We start from the raw sequence: 27,435 nt of genomic DNA on the forward strand, positions 1-27,435 counted from the left end.
ATTGGTTTTGCCTATTTCTGAATTTTAAATGAAAAGACATAAAAATGTGTACTTTTTTGTGATGGTTTCTTTCACTCAGCCTTATGTTTCTGGGATTTGTCTACCTTATGTGTAGCATCCATTAAACCATATCACTATTATCCATTTTACTCTCGATAGGCCCTTGGATCATATCCAGTTTTTGATTAGACAGCTGAATTGTATCTAGTCATATATATACTCAAAGTTACATTTGCATAATGCTACTTTGCATATTTTTATACATTACTTTTTTAGCGTATTTGTGCATATTTCAGATGGGAAAAAAAAGTCAGTGCTAGTAGCACTATAGTTGCTAGATTATTAATACATTATATATTAATACATATATATATATATTAATGTGTAGAAATAAGTATAGCTATCAATATATATGAAATAATATGTATTTCGCTTCAGTAAGCACTGCCAGTTTGCAAATAGTTTTACCAATTTATAGTGCTATCAGTAGTTCGAGTGGTTCCACACTCTGCCAAAATTTGTCACTTTACAATTTTTACCTAAAAGGGAGGGCATGAGGAAGTACTGGGGAATGAAATCTACTAAATTATGCTATGTCCATGTAAAAATATACCACACTGAATCATATATATAAATATATAATCTCATTATAATATATAATTAATAATAACAATAGAAGGGAGATCAGTAGAGTAGAGCAAGAGGATCAGGAGGAAGGAGAACAGGAGGGAAAGGGAAGGGACTGATGAGTGAGATTGATAAATTTAACTTATGAGCATGTATAAATATGGCATGTGGAATCCCACTATAATGAATAATTGTAATGCACCAATAAAAACATGAAAAAAATTAGGAAAACTTAAAGCAAAATCCAAAACAAATGTTAGAAGTTTCACCATTTGTATGAGGTAGTATCTTAAGGATTTAAATTTATTTCAGTTCCTGATAATGTGATCTTTTCATGTTTGTTTGCTCTTTGAGTATCTTCTTTCATGACAGGCTTATTCAAAATGTTTGACTATTTTTAAATATCGACTGCTATTTCCTTACATTGTATGATTTTACTATATGTTACCTGGCAACTACAAAATAATAACTGATAGGAGCTCACTATTTAGTATAAGTCAGGTTTTATTCTTATCATTTTATATGGATTGTTTAGTTCTCATGAAACATACATTAAATAAATAGTACTATTATTTTCATTTGATATGTAAAAAGCCCAAAGCAAAGCAAAGATAGATCTTGATGTTAGTGATGCTGTTAACCAATAGTGGAGTCAAAATTTGATTTTATACAGTCTATCTTGTAAATTTAGTAGAAATACAATGTGTTTAATCCATCAAGTAAAAATAATCTCCAGAGGAGAGTTAATTTTCATACTTAGTAATTTTTACTGTTTTTCCACTGAATCCAGCAGAGTGTGTGTCCTAATAAAATCTATGAATTTCTTGGAAAGGCCTTTCAGGGGCGGGTGAGGGGTGGAAACTGCATACCATATAGACTTATTGAAAAAAGAAAATCATAGTGTTCTTCATGATTTGAAAACTTAGAGGAGTTCTCTTTAACTTTTTGCATTCAAAGTTTTCAAATCTAAAGATGCAACTCCCTTTTCACACTTAACACCTTTTATCACCTTGAGGAGCCTAAGTGTCATAGTGAGAATCTTTAATAGCATTAAATCCAAATATTTAAGTAAGGCATACAGTCCTGTTTAATACAGACCAAACTTACTTTCCTGAATTTATTTCATGAATTTATGCTCAAGCCAAATTAAAATATTCATTTATTCATTTATGTCTTCATTCTTTGCCTCTCTGTGCTTCTGTTTCCTCATCTATAAAATGGAGGTAATAAATGAACCAGTCTCATGGAGTCGCGATGAAGATGAAAAGTTCATACACGTAAAGCACTTAGAGTAGTGCTTGGAACATAATAGAAACTTAATAAATGTTCATTATTCATTCATCCTTCCTTTCAATTTTTCATATGTTTTTAGTAATACATTGATTAATGGAAAATGAGATTGATCAAATTGTTATGTGCACATGAATTTGCATAATGAATTCCACTATTCTGTAGAATTATGCAACAATGAAAATAAATACATTGATTAAGCATTTATAATGTGCTAAGCCTGGTGGACATAAGGACTATACCTTTGTCCTAAATTTGCTCACAGTAACTTAGTGATGGAAATAAGAAGCAAACTGTGATGAGTGCTTTGATACTGTGAATAGAGGCTGCAGTGAGATTAAATAGGAGTGAGGCTACTCTAATTATGAATGATAACAGGCGGTGATCAGGAGTGACTTCTTGGACTGCCTGATAAATTAACGATTTCAAGACTTGGTTACTTTAAAATAAATACTGCACTTTTAGCATATTAAATATTTAACAATTCAGAAAAACAAAATCCTTATTTCCCTTATTTGATATTAGTTTTATATATTAAATGGTTCTGTCTTCCTTGATTCATGTTTACCCACTGTTTATTCATTCCTGAGTTCTTTTTTTTTTATCTATTGGATTAAAGTCTTGATATTAACTTTTGTCTATAAGTTTCCTTAATTTTTTGGCCTTTAGCAATTAATTTGTTTTCTTTTTATTCTTTTTAGTTACACATGACAGTAGAGTGTAATTTGACATATTTATACAAACATGGAGTACGTCTTATTCTAATTAGGATCCAGTTTAAAAAATTTTTTTTTAGTTGTAGATGAACACAATACCTTTATTTATTTTTATGTGGTGCTGAGGATCGAACCCACTGCTAGGCAAGCACTCTACCACTAAGCTACAATCCCAGGCCGATCCCACTCTTCTTGTTGATAAGCTTTCTATGTGTTTTTAAGCTCTATCTCTATCATCCTCTCATAAATAAAGTTGTATCATGGATTTTTCATTTGTACAATCTCAAAGAAGAAGATTGACAGAAAAAAAAACTTTCTTCTGAACTCTCAAGTATACTTTTGAATCTAGCAGAAATTATAGATTTGAAGGGCATGGTTTTCAATGTCAAGGGTCAGGCTCTTAAAAGAGAAAATAATTCTTGTAGTTCTTAATGCTTTAATTTAAATATAAAGAGCCAAACCTGCTAGGACTCAGACTATAGAATTTATAATACCAATCATAGAATGAAAAAATGAACAATGATGTAAGAACGCCTTTCCTTCTCAAAAGGGAAAAAAAAAATAAGATTTTTGAGTGACAGGGAGAATGGAGAATACTGGACATGTTATAATGAAGATTTAGAATTGGTGAATTCCTTAGTGCAGACCTAGGATTCTATTGCTCTGAGCAGTCTTGGGAGGGTTGGTAATACAAGAGAAGTCTGATAGCAATACAAATTCATTTGTGTCTAAATCTTCTCTACTAGTAGAATGAGAATGGTGAGACTTGTAGAGAATATTTTATATCCAACATGGCACCCAAGCAAGGGGTTCCCTGGGTTGCTTTAAAGGCCCTCACAGTTTGCTGTTACATGTTCAGGAGTTTCCTAAATCTTAAAGAAGGTGAGGAAGTCTTGAGAAAGGGTTATAAACACAAGGTGGCCTAATGTTGGTTGATGTGAAGAAGATTCAAAGGGTTTGGCAAGGACCATCAGCATTGGTAGTGGGTGCCAGGGCCTAATGATGAGAAGCAAGGCAGGCAAATGGCAGATCAGCTGAAGTCAGCAAAGGCAAAGGGTCACCTGTTAACAAAGGTTCCATTTTTCCTCTGATTCTAGGATTCCCTTCCCCCAATGTGTGTACAAATGTACACACACACACACACACACACACACACACACACACACAGAATATCCCTGAGAAACAGCAAAGGAGAAAGGTGAGGGAATCCTACAGTTGCTAGAATATTGAAAATTGAAACCCAGAATAACTGGGTTACATGACACTGGCATTTTTATATTTTTTTATTACTTAGAAAGAAGAAATGGGCTTTTGAGAGAGAGATTGAGTTCCATTTTACAAAACAAATCCTAGCTGAACATGTGAATTATTCCAATTGTTCTTTTGCATTCTTCTCTTTGTGACATGATTTTATAGTTGAATATTTTCAGTAAGTACTCAAAAATGTATATCACGACTTCTTTCATGTTTTGAGAATGTCTTCCTGTTATTTTTTCATATGAAGATATTTCTTTCCCTCTTTCAGAGATCTGTGGACATTTCTCTAATACCTTGGTACACAGAATGTTTCGAAGTAGTCTGAGGACAACCAGATTTTGTTGTTGTTGTTTTATATTAGACTTGTGTTTTTCAACCAAGATACTTGTAGGATTCACTTTTTAAATCTTTGGATTTAGCAAATAAACCAGAATTTTTCTTGAAGTTGCATACTTGAGCAGTATGTCTCTTCCAATGTTTTTATTAGTGTTTTATAGTCATATGTAATATTGGGGTTAACTTTGACATAATTATAAGTACAAAATTTCTTCATTTATTTTAAAGTCTTCTTTTGTGGTACTTGTGATTGAATTCAGGGTGCTCTACTGTAGAGTTATATTCCAGTGCTTTTCTTCATTTTTTAAATTTTGAGACAGGCTATTTTTACATTGCTGAGGCTGGTATCAACTTGAGATCCTCCTGCCTTAGCCTCCCAAGTAGCTGGGATTATAGATGTGTGCCACCGAGGGATGTGTTTTTACAAAATGTTGTTGTTGTGTGTGTGCCTTACTTTTAATTATTTTTTTAAATTAAAAAAATTTATTGGCATCTAATAATTATGCGTAATGGTGGGATTTATTACGTATTTTTATAAGAACTTACATAGTTTGTCATTCTGCTTTCATTAGATTTTCTTTAATAAAAACTGATTTTTTTGTACTTATTGTGATTTCTTTAGGTCTTACATATGATTAACTTCATTAATTTTATTTTCAGATAATTATGTTTTGTTCATTCAGTGTCTAATTTATTTATAATTATAAAGGTAATGTTGCTCAATGCTTTTACACCTTTACTTTGAAATCTTCCTTTTCCTTTAATTCTCACATTTAAATTTTTAATCTTTGAGCATTTGACTTATTGAATTCATATTCTTATTAGCCATTCTATTGCATGATAAGCTAGTATAGAATCTGTATTCATTCTTTGATTTATATTACTAAATAACTTGTCTGTTTTGCATGTTGTTTCTTTTTTCCATCATTTTCTTTCTTCTTTTGTTTTGCCAGAATGTGAATGTAGTTAAGACAGTTCTTCTTGTTTTGCTTATATCGAACACAAACTTCTGAATATTTAAAATAAAACATTTATTATTATGGTAAATATTACATTTTTCTTTGTTCCCCATTTATATTCCTATGAGAGTGTAAACTTTAAGCCTGTGAGTTTCTGTGACCCTGTTTCCCTTTGTTCTGAGTGAATGAATGGCAGTTAGACAAAGTAAGGGAATAAAACAATTTTGCACAGAGCAAAGAATTATTTATAGTGGCAAGAAGCCAAGAGCATGACGAGTTTAGGAGATGGTATAGAGTTGAGCTGGGCAGAGAGATGTGGGGGATTATCTTTGAGGTTGTTGGAACCATGACATATTTAAAGCCTGAGGATTTCATGAATAAGATTTGTCTTGGAGAAAATTCCTCTCAGAAAAACGTGTAGAATAGACTGAAGGAAGGGAGGACTAAGAGCAAGGAAAGAAGTTAGGAGGTCTCTGTGGTAGTCCAGGTTGGATATAATGAATGGAGTTGTGTACATGGAAGTAAAGCGAGGAGACAACTTTGAGAGGTATTCAGAAGATAGCATGGATTATACATGGTTACTTATTGGATATGGAGGATAGAAGGAAGGAAAAATCAAAGACGATACCCAGGTTCCTGTTTTGGTTGACTAGTTGATGGCATTGTCGTCGATCAAGGTTGGGACTGCTGAAGGAGAGAAGAAAAGAGGCAGAAGTAGCTACAGGGTGTTGGTTCCTGTGCGAGTCACATTGTTTAGACCAGCCTTCACAGCAATCCCTGTAGGCTGTGAATAAAGGCAACACTGCCCATGGAAATATTTAGGGAATTGTTCATTTAATTAAACAGCTTGAGAATTAGATAAAGAAAACTTTAGCCACTACTTAAAAGTATTTTAAGTAGTGCCAATCATATTTTATTTGCACCTTTCCCCAATCACACACAGGCCTGTGAGGTAGGTAAATGAAAAGTGAAAAATAGCACAGTCATGTGCAATATGGTACTTAAATCACAGGTAGTCCAAGGACACACCAGACAAGTGGCTAAGAGAGAGCACCATTACCTTCATATTTTTCTGACAACTTGTTAGTGGTACACCGATTTTCTACTTTTGTTTTCTTAAAAAAAGCAATCCGTTTCTTCTTTTCAATCCTGACACAGTTTCGGCTTTCATCCTCTGTTAAACCTAGGAAATGGAATGCAAACAAACCCCACTGAGACTGTGCCATTGAGGATTCAGAGATGAGAAACTTGAAACTGGTCTCTTTTGGTGCTAGATACTCTCAGCCTCTATCCTCAGTCTCAGTAGACAGCATTATCACAGATTCAGTCCTGCATAGACCCTGAGATGATCCTGAATAGAAGGGGTATCTTTGAGTCCCGGCCATCTCCTGCTTCAGCGCTGACCTAGGAAGCATCTATGAGGACAGTGTGGCTCGTCCCATAAGGTCGTGTTAGCCTCTCCCTGTTTGTACTCACTGTAGCCCAGGACCTAGTGTTCTTTGTTCGTGCAGGGTCAATGTAGAGCTCTGATAAGAGGTTAAGACAGGCTCTGTTCTGATCCCCACTAGAAGGCCTGCTTTCTGGATCACAGCTGATTCTGTGAGACCTAAGTGTACTTCGCCTGTGCATGACCTAACAGGTAAATGCCGGATATCTCTCCTTCCCTGAACACTCATTTTCATCTTCTATGCTTCCTCTCCTGGACTCAGCTCTTCACGCTTTCCTACCTCCAAACATTTCTTATTTTAATCTCAATATTCTGACTCCTTGAACTATGAACTCTTCATCTTTTCCCTGGCTTACCTGACTTTTCGTCTGAATTCTAGCCTGTATGCAATCCTGTTTCCCAGTTATCTCTGGGGGAGGTTGATACTGTCCCTTAAGTTGTGGGATCTGGGATTGACATCTCCTCATTTCTCAAAGTTGCTTTCACTCTATGACTTTCTACAGTCTTATAAGTCTTGGAAAATCCCTGATGCTCTAAGGCTTGGGGCATACGATTACCATACCTTTAATTCTCATTACTTTTGTCCTTTTCCAAACTCCCAGTCCTCATCTGTGGAATATTTTAACATCTGAATCACTCCCACTGCAATGCTTGTGGTCATTCCCAGTGACCTCAATACCACATGTGAGTAGAATATAATGCAAGGGAAGAGATTGAGCACATTTGTAGGCCAGGTGGGTCCTACCTATCTGGGGTAATCTGGGGGGAATCCATGTTCGCTTTTTCTTAACAGCTCTCCAGTCTACCTGACTCTCTGCTGGAAATACCAAAATTAGAATCCAGGTTGTTTGAGAGTTAGTTGAAAGTTGCCTTGCAAAATACAAATACACGAAAGTTATAGCTGTTACTATTAGCACTTGAACAACTTAAAGCAACATATTTTTTCAAATACTGATATTTAGGATTGTAGGTCACAATAGACAGTGAAGAGTACTTCCAGAGATTGAGGTACCTGTTGGGCCTGTTAACGAAGTAGAGACCTGAAGGCATAGATCTCTGAGAAATATAGCTAGGCAGTGAGAATTAGGTCTGCTTTCTACACAGGGCTTTTCTTTTTTGACAGTTTGACATATTTGAGGAGATATGTTACTAGTTGGGAGTAAAAAATTATTAGCTTGGAGCCCTCACGTTTACCTGGCCTCTTCAACTCTAGCAATAAAGATGGCTATTTGAAGCTGGTTAAATAAATACAGTTCATTTTTCTTCTGGTAGCACTGTTTATAAGTGGATCAGAAAAACTTTAAGGCCATGCTAGGAATTTAATGCATCTATAGTACACAACTCCTTTCCTTATTCTTTCTTTAGGTTTTTATTATTTATAAGTGAAAATTAAATTTTATATGTCCAGTTAATTAATTATGACCCAATGAATTAACTGTAAACTCAGTTTCATTTTCTGAGGGTTATCTGTGAATCCTGAAGAAGCTGAAGGCTGAGTCTCTCTTATGGCATTGAAGACAGAATGATTAAGATATTAGGGATTCATCAACACATTTCTGCACAAGCTTTTTCTTCCCCATCCTATGTCCTGCCTTTGCTGGCTGGCCTCCATTAATTAACTAAGGAGCCTCCGGTACCAAACTTCTCACACTTAAATGTCCCTCTGCTGTAGTATAGGGATTAATACTTCTATAAGGTCCTCAGATTCTCTAAGTCAATAGTGTTAGTCAAAATATCATACTTATAAGTAGTAGGGTGAATATTTTTTCACCTCAAATTCAGAGTAGAAGATGACTTCCCAACAAAAGTTTAAATTAATATTTTGTATGATACTTTAATTGTCTAATGTTTTCACTGTATTTCTGAAATTCTTTTCACCTTGCACACTGAAGAAGTGTCAACTTTTATTCAAAGTTTTAACATGACTATGGGACACTGAACAATAGGGGAATAAATCAAGGAATGAAAACAAAAAGCAATTTAATTTTATTTTATTCAAGTCATTTTTTTCAGAGATAATAACAAAGGCTATAATTCTTATTGAATATAGTACAACAAAAACTAATTCTATACTCCAGTTTCATCTTATGTCAAGGAAAGGGAGAAGAAACAGAATGAGAGAAAAGAGAGGAGATAAGAATATATGTTGCATAAGCAGGCAAGCCCATCCATTGGAGAATTCCATTTTGTTCAGCTTTGTTTCTGTGCTTCATTCTAACTACAATTAAAATTGCACAGCCATATTATTATTGTGATTCAGAAATACATATGTATGCATGTATGTAAATGTATATACATATGTATATTTATTGAACATGAGAATATTCAGAATATAAGAATATTGAATATAATGTTAAATACATTAAATATATACACACATAAATATTCCATACATATGTACACTGTAAGTACTATATATAATGTGTATTTATGTATAGCATGTATCTATGTATATATGGTGTACATATGAACATATGGATATGTATGGGCATTAATTTCCAATGACTCAATGCATGTCAAACTCTCTCTTTCCTTTATCATGTATGTCTAATTGTCAATCTCTATGGATAGAGAAAGAGATGGAAGGTGAAGATGTTTTAGTAGTAAAGTTTATCTCATCACTCCTCATTTGGTCATAGGACTTCACCTATTGAAATATTAGGTGGTTGATTAAAGATCTACACAGTTCTTTCACTGACCTAAGCATTTGAAGGCTTTGCTTTGAATATATGAGTATGCTCATCGGATGGGAAAATATTGTCTGGGCTACGGCAGCAATGACCAAACTAATTTCATCTGAAAGGGGAGATGAGATCCAATCAAGGGCCAAGGATTTTCCTCAGCTTTTTTTGCTGAGCATTAGCATTGCTACTCTGTGCAGTGGCAGAAGATATCAAGTTCATCATCTAACCTTGGCTATAGTGGAATGAATATAGAAATGAAACGTGAGGGGCAGGCAGTATATAAAGTCTGTCTTAGCATAAATATTTTGGCTTTTAGTGAACAGGTCAGGTAAAAATTGATTAAAACCTTTTTACTAAAAATCCTTCTGAAAGGTATTCTTCCCAGTCTTTTCTTAGGAAGCAGATTATGAAGTACCTTACGATTCGGAGGGACATAGGGCAGCCATGTTAAACATTAGTAGTTGCCACAATGAGACATAAGAACAGAGGGACTGTAACTCTCCTGACCCCTGTTACTGTATTTTTGTATAAACTTTTTGTATAAAAGTTTAATGATGAATAATTTTGATTTATGTAGGGGAATTGATGAGTTCAGTTCTGGCTACCCTAGTTTCTCAGTTTTGTTCTTAAGAGACACATGATAGTCATCATGAGGACCCTTGGTCATTTCACACAGGAGCCTGAGAACAAACTAATCCAAAGGAGCTTAAACTATATTGAAAATTAATATTGGCAATTTCAGATAATATTTAAGAAACTAAGATGTGTGGTTTATGTTGTTATTTTATATGCAAGCACAAAAATGACTACTCCAAACCTCAAGACATGAAGTTGTACCTTTACTCAAATAAAATAACTTCAAATTTGGTTTCAAGTTCTATCACCAATAGTGTGTACCGGCCTGCAATAACTTAGACCCTTTTCAGTTCCTTATCGTTCTTCCACTTCATGCCCTTGGTTTTTACTTAAAAGCATTAAAAGAAAATGATTGCTATTGAATTTGCTATAAATGTTGCTCTATATAATTATCTACAATAAAAACGTTGTAATTTAGTTCCAGGACAACCTTTGTTTTCCTTGTGGTTATTGGCAAACTTCTCCCTTTTAGGTAACTACTGCTGTGTAGCTTATGATGCTCTGAGATGTCAGGAAATTCAGAGACAAATACAATGCCCAATCACAGAGACTAGGCAGGCATACTTATTTATTTATTTTTATTTTTTGGTGCTAACTCTCTATTTTTACTTTATTTATCTGAGTGTGAATTTTTTATTGTTCTTCATATCATTTTGGAAATAAAGCAGATCTGAATGAAGTCAAAGAAAAATTATTAAAATAATAGAGTAGAAAAAATGTGTTTCATGTTATCATACCACTTTAATAAAGGGGGTGAGACTGGACAAAACATACCTGAGTTCTTTAGCTCCTCACGGCTAAACTGGTAGAGAAGGTCATACACACCCCCCAGGGAGCCGGAGGTGAAGTAATGTGTCCCAAAGTCCTCAAATATTCGACTGTATAAAGCGGAGTTGTATTCTAAAGGCAGATGGTTAAGTGCTTTCAAAAAAACATCAGAAAGCTGCAGATCCTCAGATTTCATTGTGAAATTTAAGACCTTTATTGCTTTATGGATCCTAATAAAACTAGAATCCTAAATGAAATTAAAAAGTTAAAAATAAAAAGGAAAATTAAAGGTAATGAAAGCTTTTAAATGTCACAGATTTATCATTAAGCTTCTTTCCTACCACAGTATGAAAACAATTTTAACTCTCTATTTCATATTCTTTCATACAAAATTGTAATTTTCATTTTATGTTCCAGTATCTTTTCCTGAGGTGTTCAGAGTGCTAAACAGATGAGATTATCTCAATAATGTGAACTGTGTGACTGAGGCCTATGTTCTATACCAAAGAAGAAATGATCAAAAATGCCAATCTTTCTCTCTTGTTTACCAACCATGGCTGCATCCCTACTGAGTTTTATTTAGAATGCCTTACTAATGCAAACAATGGAAAAAACGGTTGTGTAAATATTCAACTGGAGTTTGGCAACTGAGATTGAAGTTTTAGCTTTGTCTCTAACTGGAAAAAGCATTTAAAATTTCTAAACTTTAGTTGTCCAGTCATAAGATGAGGGCAGTGTACCAAGTAACACTTTATACTCCCTTTCGATGACAAAATGCTGTTTCTAAATTATTTAGGGGTGAAGTTAAACAAAATTATTTGTATTCTCTCTCCTCCACCCATATGCAAAAATATATGCTGCTTTTTGTTTGTTTAATCATTTCTTTTTTATGTCAGGTAAATTAGTATTAGATAGTTGATATTATGTTTAAAATCTCATTTCTTGCCTGGTGCAGTGATGTATACCTGTAATCCCAGCAACTTGGGAGGCTGAAGCAGGAGGACTGCAAGTTATAAACTAGCCTGGCAACTTAGCAAGACCCCAAAGCAACTTAGTGAGACCCTGTCTCTAAGTAAAACTATAAAAAGGCTGGGGATGCAGCTCAGTGGTTAAGAACCCCAGGTTTATTTTCAGGTACTAAAAAATAAATTAATTAAATAAAATCTCATTTCTTTATATTGTCCTAAATGGTCACTGAGGCTTATGAGACTATTCATGTATACTGGCTTATTAAAAAAATTTAGATACTTTATCTGGTCTCTCAATTTTAACACATTGTAGTGTTTGAATAAAAGTCAGAATGAATGACCATATTTTAGCAAAAGAACTGTACTATAATGGGTAATTGTATATAATTATGGTACCAAATGACTGCTAAAGCAAAAGAAAGAAAATCATAAAGATCAAAAGACTCATGGTTCATTTTCTTTCCTTTTCCTTCTTTCTTTCCTACCTTTTTGCCTTCAATTCATTTATTTCTCAACCATCCCATACCATGAATATAAAAGGAACAAGATGGACTAAAATTATGTCCTTGTGGAACTCACATTTTTGTAAGTGCCCATTAATTCTATTTTTAACTTTAATACTTGAATTTTGTCATAGAACCATAGCTTTCGACAGTTAGAAGGACTTTTTGCTGTTATTGAAAAGCATATACTCTTCCCTGGGTGTCTGAAATGCCTGTTATGGGAGGTTCAATATTTCCAATTTTTCTTATAAAAATGAAATGATGGAAAATACAAATTGAATTTTAGTAGCTCAGTCTAGCACAGGCACAGGTATGTATTCTACTCACTAATATGTGATAGCTGGAACTGCCTATTTTAGAGTAAAGAATTGTAGTACAGTTGGTTATTAAACCATATGTAATGTATTTCATCATTTGTGAGATCTTGGTGTATTTTAATCATATTTATGTGGTTTCAATTTTGTAAATTAGAAAAGCACTGAATCTTAAAGAGCTGATTGTTATTGTGTTTTGAACAGATTCTTTGCCCTAAAAAAGGACATCAGTTCTGGTACTGACAAAATAAGGCATTAAGACCAACCGAAGGACTTGGACTGAATTTCAAGTGTGTGGTACATTGATTTCACTGCTTGAAGATGGAGAGGGGTCGTAGTAGCATTTTCATCTAGACTGAGATTTCCTTATTCTGCTCAGACCTAATCAAAGATAGCAGTCATGCTTTTGGGTGGAATCATATGAGGCTGACAATTATGTAAGTCAAAATGGTTGAGTCATAGTTGTTTCATGTGTTCCAACTTGATTCTCTGAATAGCCCTACATGTTTCTGCTTTGGAGCAGATTCTCAGGGGTCAAAAAATGCCTGTTTACCTACAAATGAGGGTTTTGCACCTGTTCTCTAGAATGTTTAAAAACAGCTAAAAACCATCTTGGTGAAACATGTCTTAATTTCAGAACTGATTATCTACATCTATGTCTCTTTAACATTTCCATTTCCCTCCAATTTTTGGATCTATTTTTAGGTAGTTACTGTGAGTTGGGGATTAAGAAAAAGAAAAAGGAAAAAAAAAAAAAAAAAAACAAAGAACCAGATTCACATGCAGCCCCAGATATTCCAAATTAGTAGATGCTCTGAATCATGTCTAACACTAGAACTGTATTCTTTCCACAGTTTCTAAAATTATGAATGAATGAATGATTATCAAATATATTCAAGTATAATATAATGCATAAGAACAATGGACAAAAGTCAGACAAACTGAGTTCAGTTTCCAACTCTGGTATTTAGTGTCTGTTAGGATCACTGAAAGTCCCTTAGCTTCTTTTTGGTGGTGGTGCTATTGCTGGGGATTAAACCCAGGGCTTCACACATGCTAAGCATACACTCTACCACTGAGCTACCCACCTAGCAACACAGTGTCTTCACTTCAGTGTACTGTCTGCCACAAATTGGTATTTAATAAATGCTTGTTGAATTAAAAATGAACACATGAACTTCAATTTATTCTTCTACAAAAATGTAATACGATATCTACTCTGATTACCTCTTAGGGATATCTTAAGAGGATAGCCTCTTTGAGGAAAAATGAAATGCTGAGGAAAATTATCTGTGAAGTGATGTAAGGTCTCATTTTAATATAGTAGATGAATGTGTGAATGATAAAGTATGAGGGACCCTGTGGTAAGGGCAGCAGGAGCCACAGACGGTTCCCTTCAATTGCTGGTCCCATAGACTCCAGTGTTGGTACCTGTCATCTCCGTTCCCCCCTCCCCAACAGGTTCCACAATTCAGAGCTCACACTCCAAACTCATCTCTTGGGAAAGAACAAATGTTACTTATAATGGTGGCTGTAGTGAAGAATAGACACTATTTTAAAAGACCTTTGCAAATGTCTAAAAATTTCTAACAGAAATCTCTTCCCTATAGAATTTGAGAGTTGTAGGATATACTACAGAGATTTAATATGCCGTAATGGAGAAAGTGGAATAGATGAAGAAAGATCAATGAAGATGTTTCTTTATACATTGAAAGTATTTTATAAAAAGCTTCTGGCAAGAAAAATGGGAAAAACCTAATACTTAGACATACTCTAAATTCTAAAAAACAAATTCTCATAAATTTCCAGACAGAGAAAATAACAACAAAAAAAATCAACTTTTCTTATTATTTTTTCCTATGCAGCAATGGAAATCAGAAGACTGTGGGATAATATCTACCATCAAGAGAAGAAGGCTATGATATAACCAGGATATTCTTTATCTTCATTGCTCAGGGAAAAAGCAAACAATTCTAGATATATAAGGATTTAGGAGATATACCTTGAATGCATACTATTTGAGGAAAACACTAAAAAATGATAACTGAATGAGAATAGGGATCTCAGGAGAGGGAAGAGGAGCATGAAGGAAACAGTGACATGTACATACAGACACATGTATGATAATTAACACAAACATAAAACGTACAGCATTGGTGGTGGTTTTGCATTACATGAGAAATCTTCAAATAGAGAAGAATAGAACACAATCTAACACACATAATATTAAAAAAGTACAAAACCATCTCCAGGAACAGATTTTTAACTACTTCAAGAAAGCTGTGGTATTGGAAACCTATGAACAGGGAGCAGATGTATCCTCAAGAAAAGAGTAAGGTCACTACCCTAGAACTTAAAAGTACAGAAGAACTTCTAAAATGACCCCAGAGACAAATGGGAATAGAAAGAGATGTGACAAAAACAGCACAAGTAAGAAAATGAAAATTCATATACTATGTTCAGACACAGTGAGATGAGAAAGAAAAAAAATTAAAAGTGGAAAGAATATGATCAAGTGTTACAGCAAGTACACTAATGTAACTTGGCTGAATTTCCCTAACAAAGTCCTGAGATTGTCACATTCTACAAAAAGACAAAGCTGTCTTACAAGTGATTTGTAAGAAACCGATTCATAACAACATAATGAAGAAAAGTGAAAATAGATAATGCGCAACAAAAACACAGTCAAATGCTAAAAGGAAGCATCCTTATGTCTATATTATTACTTCTGTAACATTTAAATTGGGATTTACAAAGCAAAACAACAAAAAAAGGGAAATCAATTGAGGTGTGTGTTAGAATTGAACTGTAGTGATATAAACTTTTTGTGCTTGATTGCTTTCATTGGTGTTAATTTTCAAGAAAACAAACAGATCAGAAACTATTTTTATTACCTTTTTGTGGGAGGCTTGAATGGCTTGTTTGAAAGCTGAGTTATGTTTGATGCTTTCACTTTTTTGTGAGGAATAAAAAATTGGTACATGAAAAGAATTCTTCTTTGCACCCGAAAATGAGGCTTGTTGATTTTCTTTTTTTCCAAGATCAACTAGATCCCTGTAGAAATCTGTTTCCAAATCATCTTCTTCAGTTTGTACCTGGGAGATAATCCATATGAAGTAAAGTGAAACCTAGGAAATATTAGAGCTGCTTGTGACTATCTAATACAGTGACCACTCATTCATTTATGTACTCAACGTGTATTCATTCAGGACTCATAGCTAGAGGACAAGGAATGATGTTAGTCCTCACATTCAGGGAGGTAATCATTTAGTTAGGAAGAGCGATAACCACAAACGCTCAATGTAGTGTGGTAAGTGTTGTGCTGCCAATGAGATTCCAGAGATAAACATAAAATCCACAGGGGAAATATCAGGACCGTCTCCCTTGAAGATATAGTGTCTAAACTGGGACTTCAAGAGATGATCAGCAATGAAGGCTAGTTTTAGTTTGTGCCTTTGATTCAACTTTCAGTGTAACTTAAGGTACCTTTCAGAAAACTAATATCTAGAAAAAGTGGGGAGGAGAGTGGATCCTGCTTTAGTTCTGTTTCTGTGCTCTTTGCCTTACTGAGATCTTGAACTTCAGGACTTTACTAGCCATGTTTCTGGAATGAAAGACCATCAATCAATTGGATCTGTCTGGTGGGTGATTAATAGTCTTACTTGACTTGAAGTAGGAGGAAGAGGAAAAAAATAGCTGATGGGACCCACTTGAGCTGAGGGTAGAGAAGTATGTTTTCTAAGAAGAAGTCAAACTATTATGGTTGTGCAGATATAAAGAGAATAATAGATGAATTTCTAAAATTTAAAAATTGACTGAAAAGTACTTTGTTATGTTAAATATACTTGTCTGATTTGCAATGGAAAAATCTTGTTTGAAAACATTCAGTATTAAGATGCACCAAGAGATAAACCACTTGTCACCAATAAATACCTCGCAAAATTAGTTAAGAAAAGAAGACAAAATAACACAGCTGCAAAAGAATATAGTTAATGGTAAAATATAGTCAAACGTTCAGTGTTACTTTTAGATATTGTAGTGAATACGAGTTAGCATTTAAAATGTCCACAAAGTGAAGCTCTTAGTTAATAACAAAGGAATGAAATTATGTTATTTAAATAAAAATGTCATTGCTTACATTTCCTTACTCTTTTAAAAACTTACAAATATTTTGTTTTACAAATTAGCTTTCAAAACACTTCACAGAAGAAATTCAATTAATCAACAAATATATGAAAAAATGATCAACATCTTTAGCAATTAGAGAAGTGTAAATCAAAATCACCCTAAGACTTCATCTCACTTCAATCAGAATGACTGTTATTAAGAATACAAGCAATAATAGGTGTTGGTGAGGACGTGGAGAAAAAGGCACACTGATACATTACTGGTGGAGTTGCAGATTGGTGCAGTCAGTCTGGAAAGCAATATGGAGATTACCCAGAAAACTTGGAATGGGACCACAATTTGAGCCAGCTATTCCACTTCTTGGTTTACACCCGAAGGACTTAAAATCAGCATATTACAGTGATGCAACCACATCAATGTTTATAGCAGCTCAATTCACAATAGCTAAACTATGGAACCAACCTAGGTGCCCTTCAAAGATGAATGGATAAAAAATTGTGGTATATATAAATATATGCATATATTTATACACACACATACATAAATATATATATATATATATATATACACACATACACAATGGAATATTACTCAGTCTTAAAGAAGAATGAAATCATGGTATTTGCTGGTAAATGGATGGAGCTGGAGAATATCATGCTAAGTGAAATAAGCCAATCCCAAAAAACCAAAAGTCAAATGTTTTCTCTGATATATGGATGCTAATTCAGAATGTGGCAGGGGTGATGCTAGGGAAGAATAGAGCAACTTAAATTAGGTAGAGGTGAGTGAAGGGAGGGGAGGGAGTAAGGCGGGAATAAGGATAGTAGAGTGAATCAGACATTATTACCCTATGTACACATAGAATGATATAACCGGTGAGATTCTACATTACATATAACCAGAAGAATGAGAAATTATATTCCATTATACATGATGTATCAAAGTGCATTCTACTGTCATGTATAACTAATTAAAACAAAAATTTTAATAAAAAAGAAGAAAGGATATGTCACATTAAAGGAAAAGATGTTAGTGTGTAAAGGGGGAACATTAGGCATCTTGAACAAAAGCCAAGAGAAAATCTGACTCTACATCTTACAGTGTGTGGTGGGGTGGGACTATGCATGAGCGGTAATGAAAACTGGACTGGGAAATTGGGGCCAGATTTTGTACGCCCTCCTGAAGTATTTGATTTTATTCTAAAGGCAAAAATTTGTATAAGTTCTTATAAATATGAATAAAAGAATGAAATATTCAGAGTGCCTATCATATTCATGTCTTGCAAAGATACTTAGGAAGAAAATCAATAGAAGTTATTGACCAAATAAATATGGGGAAGAGAAGAAGGAATAGACAATGCAGATGATGGGAGTACTACTCTGTAAAGGGAACAGAGAAATTCAGGGCAACTTTTGAAAGGAGGTGCAAGAAATGACAGGTAGGTGCATTTAAAAATATATCGTATTTTGAAAGTAAACTTATTAGTTGGTTATTTAGGAACTAGAAGGCATCCTCCAATAGAGTAAGATTATACATAAATACTTATATTTTAGCTTTGTCTGTAAACCCTGTTGAATACAATGCATCTGAATGGTATCATTAGTCTTCCCAGAGGTATTTAAATATGACTATTGAGCCCCAAAGACATTCCCAAAACTCATTTGTGTATATTAGATGGTTTTAAATTGAGCATATCAAATTTGAAAATGCCTGCATTTACATATATAGGAAGGTCTCTTTAAAGGAAGGGTTGAATGACTACTAGGTGGACACATACTATTCACAAAGTGGTTCTCAAAAACTATACTTGGACCTTTTGGAACTTTCTCCAGTATCACATTTATATGCATGGATTTCACTATTAAGACAGTGTATTTTCTGTTTCTCTTAACACAAATTAAAATAAATAGTTTGCTCACCTTAGCATAATGAGTATGGAGCACTTACATGTGAGACACTGGGGTAGAGTCTGAGAACAGGCAGTAGTTACAGGCAGTAACTCATTCCTACTTAGGAAAACAAGCCAAAACAACCAAACCAACTAACACAATAGAAGGGAAGGTAAACAGAATTACTTCATCATACTTAGGTTCCTCCTGGGTTTTTTGGGGTTCTCAACACTTTTTTATGTCTAAATTTTATAATTATATAAGAAAACTAGCTATGGTTTGAGAAAATTCTGAATAAATCGAGCACTTTATCTGTGTGGGAATTTGCTAGAAGTGTATGTTTACTGGAGAAAAGATGAACTTTAATCAGGAAAACCTGGACTTGGCTCTCTAATCCACAACTTTCTAGTTTTTTGACTTCTGGAAAATTAGTTATCTTATATTTTTTTCATCTGCAAATTTACATAACATTAACCTCTTTGGATTATGGAAGGATAAATACAAACACATAATAGGCAATTTAAAATCATTCACTACCTTTTCATTCTGTTCATTTATCACTAATTTTTCATTATAATTTTAGCTTATAATCACCACTGGTATTGGAGCTGCCAACACGATAGACTATTATACCTCAAAGTTGACATTTTCCAGATTGGCTGGAACACGGTATGGATTACTGGCTCTACTGCTTTTGACAGTTTTACATATTCCTCCAGTGAAAGAGTTATCAAGGACTTCTCCTCTGGGCTCTCCTGCCAGAAAATGAAACCTAGAAACAAAGTAATTTTCAAAAATTCAATAGATGTAAAGCAATCTTTAAAATTTACCTTACTTATATGAAAGAAATTTCTTTTCCTGGACAATTCTGACTCATGACAAATGACTTGAAGGAAAATCCATTTTTTTTCTAGTTCATGGTGAGGCATGGAAAGGTGGATAAAAGCCCAAACTCTGCCCCATGGCTCAATAAAATTCTCTATTTCCATTTACTCAATTGTTCTGGGTTTTCAACATGAAATAAGAATTGGATTTATAATTTTTATGCCTTAAAAATCCAGTGCAAACTTTGGGATAGGATTATAAAATGATAAATATCTTTCTGGGTCCACTCCCTCCAGTATAATACAGTAAAAAAAATTCTTATAGAGAACTAATAATGAAATAGTAATAGCAATATGTTAATAAAATTATAATAAATCATTCTTATTAATTGCTCATTATAATATTTAATATGTATTATTTAACAAATGCTTATGGTAAGTGCTTTGCAAATATCTCATTCAATATTTTTTGTAACCATATGATATACATATACATATACATACAATTATTATAACCATTTTACAAATGAAGAATTGAGGCATGAAGAGTTTAATTAGCAGAAATCATGCATTTAAGAAGTTATTTTTATAGATGAAAACTTTCAATATGCTACTACTTTTTCAGATTCATAGAGATTGTAATATGCATTCTGTAAAATAAATAGTTTTTATCAAAAAGTTTAGTAATGCTATACTATGTAGTTGATAAATAGATCTTGTATAGGCCATACCAGAGTCTTTAAAAATATTAATTTTCTGTTTTCAAATACATTTGACCAGATCACCTTGTATTCCATAGATTATATAACACAGTTCTGAGAATATCTTTGGGAAATTCTATGTGGCAGAGGAATAGCGTTTCTGGTCCACCTCCTTCATGATCCATAGGTACCCCTATCTGTTCTGATGGTGGTGGGGCACTTGAGAAGACTCTAAGCATCTTCAAGAAGGTCACCTACCACCTACATGTCTATTTCTTTTGTACATCTGTTGAATTAACTCAAAAGACGAAATGAACCTAATGGATTTCACCCCTTTCAGAGGTTGCAATGTTACCTTCCATAACTACCTTACAGAGGTGAGAAAAGACAGACTCAACTGATTGGGAGGACATCAAGAAGTATGTCACTAGGTGAGACTTTTGTGATTTTTTATTAAGCATTTGGAGCTGAAGTACAAAATTCAATTTTTCAGATACTTATTCAATCTAACCAACTAACAGCACCATTCTACTCCAAAAATGCAGGGATAATTTTTAAAGTTGTAAAATAATGTTAGAAATAAATTATTGACTAATAAAAGTGCTTGTGAATTCTCTACCAATATAAATATATTGATACAAACACACACAAAGGGTTTTTAAGTTTCTAAAATAAAAACCACAGTGAGATAGCATCTTAACCCAGTACTAATGGCTATTATAAAAAAAAAGACAAAAATAGCAAATGCTGGCAAGGTTGTAGAGAAAAGAGAACTCATATACATTGTTGGTGTGAATGTACATTAGCACAGTTATTATAAAAAACAGTAGGGTGGTTCCTGAAAAAACTAGAAATAGAACTATCACATAAAAAAGCAATCCCATAATGGAGTACATATTTAAAGGAATTGAAATAGTGTGCCAAAGAAATATCTGCAGTCACATGTTTATTGGAGTCCTATTCATAATAACAAAGATGTTATAGACAACTCATGTGTCTACTGACAGATGAACGAACAAAGAAAATATGGTACATATGCACAAGGGAATATTATCCAGTCACAAAAGTAAAATTCTGTCATTTGCAGAAACATGGGTGGAACTGGAGGATATTATGTTAAGTGAAATAAGCAGGCATAGAAAGGCAAATGTCATATGTTCTCATTTGTATGTGGATGCTAAAGTTGATGTCAAAGTAGAGTCTAGAACAGCTGTCACCAGAGCCTAGGAAAGGTGTGGAGGACAGAGGGATGGAGAGAGGATGGTTAATGGGCCCAGGAGTATAGTTGGTGGTATAGAAGAAATAACTTCTAATGTTCTATAGCACAGTAGTGTAACTATGGTTGGCAATAATTATTTAAATATTTCAAAATAGTACAGAGGTTTTCAAGTGTTCCCAACCCAAAGAAATGTTATATGTCTGAGATGATAGGCCAATTACTCTGATCTAATAGACACACAGTGTGTATGTGTACTGAAATTCCACAATATATACATAAATAAACAGAATTACTATTCAAAATATTGAATATTTAAAAAAACAAATATATTTCTATGTAATAGTGATGAACATTCCAATAAAAAAATTAAGAGAAAATTCTATTTATGATAGTATCTAAAAGAAATAAAATCCTAGGGATGTATTTTTAAAATGCAGTACAGTTGAAAGATATTAAAGAGGATTTCAATAAATAGAAAGACATTCCATTTTTATGGATTAAAAGATTTTATATAGTTAAAATGGAAGTACTTCCCAAATTGACCTACAGATTCAAAATATTACCTATCAAAATCCAAGTTGCCTTTATTTTCTAAAAGTTGGCAGTCTAATCCTCAAATTCATCTGGAAATATAGGACACCCAGAATAGCCAAAACGATCTTGAGAAAGAAGGACTCATTTGGAGGAAACACACTTCCTGATAGAACGCTTACTTTAAAGCCAGAGTAATCATGAGAGTATGGTACTAGGTATAGGACAGACATATTAATCAATGAGGCATAATTAGGAGTCCAAAAATAAATTCGCATGCCTTTAGTCAATTGATTTCAACAAAGGTGCCAAGAAAATTCAATGAGCAGAAGAAATTTTAACAGAGAACGGTGGGACAACTTGATAGTCACATCAAGTCATAAATGAGGTTAGCCACCCTTTCTCATTGATAATGGAAAATTCATTCAAAGTAGATCAGAAACTTGAATTTCAGAGTTAAAACTACAGAATTCTTAGAAGAAAACACAGGACTAAATCTTTGTGATCTTAGGTTGAAGAAGACACCAAAAGCGCATGCTACAAAAGAAGAAATTAATATATTGAACTTTATCAGGATTAAACATTTTTGTGTTTCAAGGACACCTTTAAGAAAGTGAAAAGACAATTCACAATGAGAAAGAATTTTTAAATCAGATATCTGCTGGGAATCTTACATTCAGAATATATGAAGAACTCAGAAACCAATGATTAAAAAAATCAAATTATTCAGTTAAAAATTGGGCAAGGGATCAGAAAACTGAATAAGTATTTCTTTAAAGAAGACATGCAAATTGCCAAACAGCACATGAAAAGATGCTCAATGTCATTAGTTATTCGAGAAATACAAATCAAAACCACAATGTGAGATAAGATTTCACACCTAGCATTTGATTACTAGATGGCCATAATCAAAAAGATGGATAAAAACAAATGGTGGCGAAGATGTGGAGAAATAGATTTTCAATCAAACTTATCTACTGTGAAAGTAAAATGATTCAACCTCTTTGGAAAAAGGGTGCAGAGGGGTTTTTTTTGGGGGGGGGGATTAGAGGAATAGGGGATGAAAATATTCTAAAATAATATTGTGGTGATAGTTACATGTCTGTGATTATACTAAACACTATTGAATTGTATACTTTAAATGGCTGAATTGTATAATATGTGCATTATATCTCAATTAAGTTGTTTTTAAAAAAGGAATGATTCTTGTGTGTTTCCCAAGGAGCACATCCTACTTCAGGAACTAACTGCAAACCCAATGTAAGATGTGCTTTCATTCATATTTGAATTTGTATCACTGGGTGTTCAAAGGAGGAAGTATGAGAAGCTGGTCTGGGAAGAACTTTCCAAACTGCTTATATTCACATGACAGACTCAAGTGTGCTTGAGACTCATTTATTTGCACTTTCTGAGTTAAGAGGAATTGATGTGGAAAAAAGAACTCTTGGTCTCGTAAGGCCTTATGCTATGTACTTTTGTTTGTTATGTGAGGAAACCACTTTCCCAGGTGGGGAGGAATCTATGAAGCTAGCAGCCACCTGCAGAGAGTCTGAAGATAGGATTCTTCTAAAGGAGGCTCCATCAGGGCATGCCCCAGCAATCCTTCAAGAGCTAAGCTAACTATGGAACAGTTTTTAGCCTCAATCTTTGCCCTCCCCTCTGAGATGTTTACATTGACCTTAACTATTTTCATGTTTCAAATACATAGTGACATGGAATACCTTTCTTTTCTCAAGTGCGATTATTTCATTCTCTTGGCCTGTTATACTTTGTAACTTTTTAAATTTTCATTTTTGTCTGAGCCGAGGATTGAATGCAGGACCTTGCAAATGTTAGGTAAGGCATCTACCACTAATTAAAAATATATAAACTAAAAATTATACATATATAAATATGCATATTTATACACATACAAACATGAATGTGTGTGCATTTATATTTGCACCTTGACTGAGCCTGGTAAAAAAAACAAACAGCATGCTATTATTGCTGATTCTTGATTCAGATATAGGACCTGGTAACTGAGGTTGGCAATGTAAGGATTTTGGTGTATCTTGTTAAAATTTTTCTTAGAGTGTTGTCATTTTGTGAAAGGAACAGCTACCTAGGAAACTCTCTTTTGTGGGTATAAATGTGCTGGGGGCAGGGTGGGAGAGGAGGCAGGGATTCTAAGGCTAGCAGATTAGAAATTACAGTAAACAACTCTTAATTCTCAGTCCCTGCAGAGCAAGGAGAGGACTGGCTGTCCCTGAGCCAGCAGTTTTTGCTCATTTCTGAGAATCCTTGGGACAACTTCTCAGGTTGGCAGAAGGCCACACAGTCCTCCTGCCAAAGTACACATTGCATGTGGTCCTCCCCATCTGTAACTGTAGAGTCTAGACCCACAGAACAAGAGGTGAGTTTGTAATGTTGCCTTTCATCAATCAGAACATTAGAAAATGTGATATTAGTGGGAGTTTTTGGCTGAGGATTTCTTCCAGAGAAAGGAAAAGAAAGAAACCATTTCTATACATTGAGTTTTTAAAAAAGAGGAAAAAGAACGTCGAAGTACTCTCATTGAAATCAGCAGTAACTAGAAACACTTAGAACAGAGTCTTAAATCAGTTTGTAGCCTTCCAGAATACAGATGAGAAAACTGAGGCCCAGAGATGTTAAATAACTTGGCTGTGATGAAGTGAATTACCGGAGAACCAGGTCTAGAACCTGGCTCCTCTTACTTCCAGACTATTGTCTTTTCTGTTTTACTGGTGCCTCTGTGTTTGATCAATGGCTTTTGGCTTTTATCCTAAATCAAATGAGGTCGTCTTTGCAATTGTGGCTGTTTGTCTTTCAGGCCTCAAGATATCATATTGTGTAACTCTGGCAACATAAGTGAAGACTTGAATTTTTAAAGTCCAATATGAAGCAATCGATGCTGAGAGCAGCCTGCCTGCCCTCCAACCCAAATGGAAAAGGGGAATGGAGGGCACTGAGACTGGCCTCCCTGGTTTTGTTTTAATGCTTCAAACTAAAGTTCAATTCTTCTGTTTCCCTTGACTTCTCTTATATCTCCTAAACTATCCCAAGATATTGGCTTAGCCTAGTGAATTTAGAAACCCTTGCTGAACTCCCAGTGCCCTCATAACTGAATATTAGTGAAACAGCAACATTAGAATTTCTCAGCTCTGTTCAAACACAGGGCTGCATAGTCTCTTGAGGATTTTCCCAGTATTTTTCTATCTTTACCAGATGTTTTCCTGAATCAGTATGAAATGATAGAAATAACCTGAATTTTGCAAAGTGGATTTGAATCCTGTTTCCAGCATTCACTACTTGGTAGATTTGGACCATTACTGTATGGTCTCAACTTCTACCTTTAGACTATATTGGCCTATCCAGGCATCACATGGTCCTTAACCTTATTCATGAAACTTTTACTCTCTTACTTTTTTCTTTATTCCACATTTTGTGTTTTCCCAACTCCTGTCTTTTCTGGCTTTGTCTCCCATTATTGACTCTTGGGCTTGCTTCTTATACCAAAAGACTGATTATACTTCTCTAGTGTTTTGACCTTAGCACACCCATACACTTTTACGATATCCTCTGTTTCAATTTGCTCCTGGTGTTTCTGGGTGGTTACTTATTTATTCAAGACCTAGTCCCAGGACTCCATACTGGTGACTCCCAGATTGGTTTACCTTCAACTAATCTGCCCTGATCCATAATAGGACTTTCAGAGGAATGTATGAGAATTAGAACAAGAAATGTTTATGAAGGACCCATACATTTCCTGGCACAAACTAAATATGAGCATACTAAATCCTTGTATTCCCTAGCAGTGAGGATCATGGCCACATGCTGCCTGAACAGAACGACACAGTATTAACCAGGACAGGTGGAAGTGGTAAGAAGTTAATGAGGAAGGTGGACAATGGTGTGACTCACTGCACTGCTGCCTCTAACTCCCTAGTTCTGAGATACCTTTCCCCAAAAGGATAAAAAGATGTCACGTACCCAGTGCCCATCAGCTGTACACTGGGGATGGGATTATACTTGCGCGGACACACTGCCTTTGTTATTCCACAGTCCCTTTCATCTGAGTTGTCTCCACAGTCATTTTCTCCATTGCATTCTAACTTGCTGGCAATGCAGCGCCCTGGTCAAGGAAAGCACGCATCAGTGTGGCAACACATTCGCATTTAAGAAAGTGTTTATTAAGTTAAAACACAAGCGTTTTACATTTCAAGGGAAGGGTGAGAGAAGTTTTCATCACTTTGCAGAAAGGTTTAGTATATATGGAAAGGGAGTGAGCAACTGATTTTTTTACCTTTGTTTTTAAGACTGTGAGAGTCACCATAGAACGGTTTAGTTGCCATCAGGGCTCATTGTTTTTAAAGAGTAATTTTGCAATCCCATCACGATGGATTTGCTGCTCAGATCATATTCCATAGAAAAAGAATTTACAGTAGGTTCAGAATTTTCTTTTCATTCAAATGGCAAGGTCTGGGTCCCTGGGCTTTTTGTTTTGTTTTGCTATCCAGGGACAATTTACCACTGAGTCACATCCTCAGCCCTTTTTTTAAATTTTAAGAAGGGTCTCACCAAGTTGCTTAGGGCCTTGCTAATTTTCCAAGGCTGGCCTCTAACTTGCCATCTTCCTGCCTCAGTCTCCCAAATTGCTGAAATTACAGGTGTGCACCTCCACACCGGACTTGAGTCCCCTTTTATTGGAAAGAATTATGTTACACACACAGACACACACTTATTCACTCACTCTACAGGTACCAATAATAACATGGGGGGGGCCAAGATGGCGGACTAGAGGGCAGCTGCATTTCACGTTGCTCCAGGATGCAAGATTCAAAAGAGGAGATAGTGAGAGACTTGGGACCAACTCAAAGCTGCCGGGTGAGTCTCTCCTGTTGGGGAGGCATCCCGGATGGGGCGGTAGCCCCGGAACGCAGGGAATTTGTGAAGTGGAGTTGCTCGGCGAGACGCCCCTCCCCCCGCTGGAGCGGTAAACACGGACAACTGGGATCATCATAGAGGAGGCGGCTCAGCATAGCGCTTGGACTCGAGCAGCCGCTGGGGCTCCGGGTGGCTGCCTGGGGAGGAGCTGCGTGGCGAGCTGTTTGGACCCAGAGTGACCGCTTCCGAACACCGGGGGGTTGCCCGGAGGAGGAGGAGAGGCCCGGCGGGTCGCTTGGGTCTAGGAGTGACTGCATCAGAGCCACGGGCGGTTGCCAGAGGAGGAGCTGCGTGGTGAGCTGTTTGAACTCAGAGTGGGCGCTCCTGAGCGCCGGGGGACTGCCCAGAGGAAGAGGAGGAGCGCGGCGGGACGCTTGGTCTGGGAGTGACTGCATCAGAACCACAGGCGGTTGCCAGAAGAGGAGCTGCGTGGTAAACTGTTTGAACCCAGAGCGAGCGCTCCTGAGTGCCGGGAGGTTGCCCGGAGGAGGAGGAGGAGCGCGGCGTGTTGCTTGACCTGGGAGTGGCTGCATCAGAGCTGCAGGCGGTTGCCAAAGGAGGAGCTGCGTGACGAGCTGTTTGAACTCGGAGCAGCTGCTCCAGAACACTGGTGGCCTGCCTGGAGGAGGAGAGCGGTGGGACGCTTAGCCTGGGAGTGACTGCATCAGAACCACAGGCGGTTGCCAGAGGA

The 27,435-nt window shown here is 35.5% G+C and overlaps 1 protein-coding gene across 2 annotated transcripts in view; it reads right to left on the reverse strand.

The window, feature by feature from the left end:
* C6 (complement C6) overlaps positions 1-27,435 on the reverse strand; it is an 81,763-nt gene that overhangs the window by 23,616 nt on the left and 30,712 nt on the right. For both annotated transcript variants that reach the window (XM_047555973.1, XM_047555971.1), the window contains exons 5-9: positions 25,791-25,932; positions 19,156-19,294; positions 15,400-15,600; positions 10,727-10,967; positions 6,246-6,368 (exon numbers count right to left, since the gene is read on the reverse strand). In XM_047555973.1, the coding sequence (XP_047411929.1) occupies positions 6,246-6,368; positions 10,727-10,967; positions 15,400-15,600; positions 19,156-19,294; positions 25,791-25,932 (846 nt within the window). The remainder of the gene's footprint in view (positions 1-6,245; positions 6,369-10,726; positions 10,968-15,399; positions 15,601-19,155; positions 19,295-25,790; positions 25,933-27,435) is intronic.

This window comes from Sciurus carolinensis, chromosome 6, assembly GCF_902686445.1.
Source record: "Sciurus carolinensis chromosome 6, mSciCar1.2, whole genome shotgun sequence".
Lineage (NCBI taxonomy): Eukaryota > Metazoa > Chordata > Mammalia > Rodentia > Sciuridae > Sciurus > Sciurus carolinensis.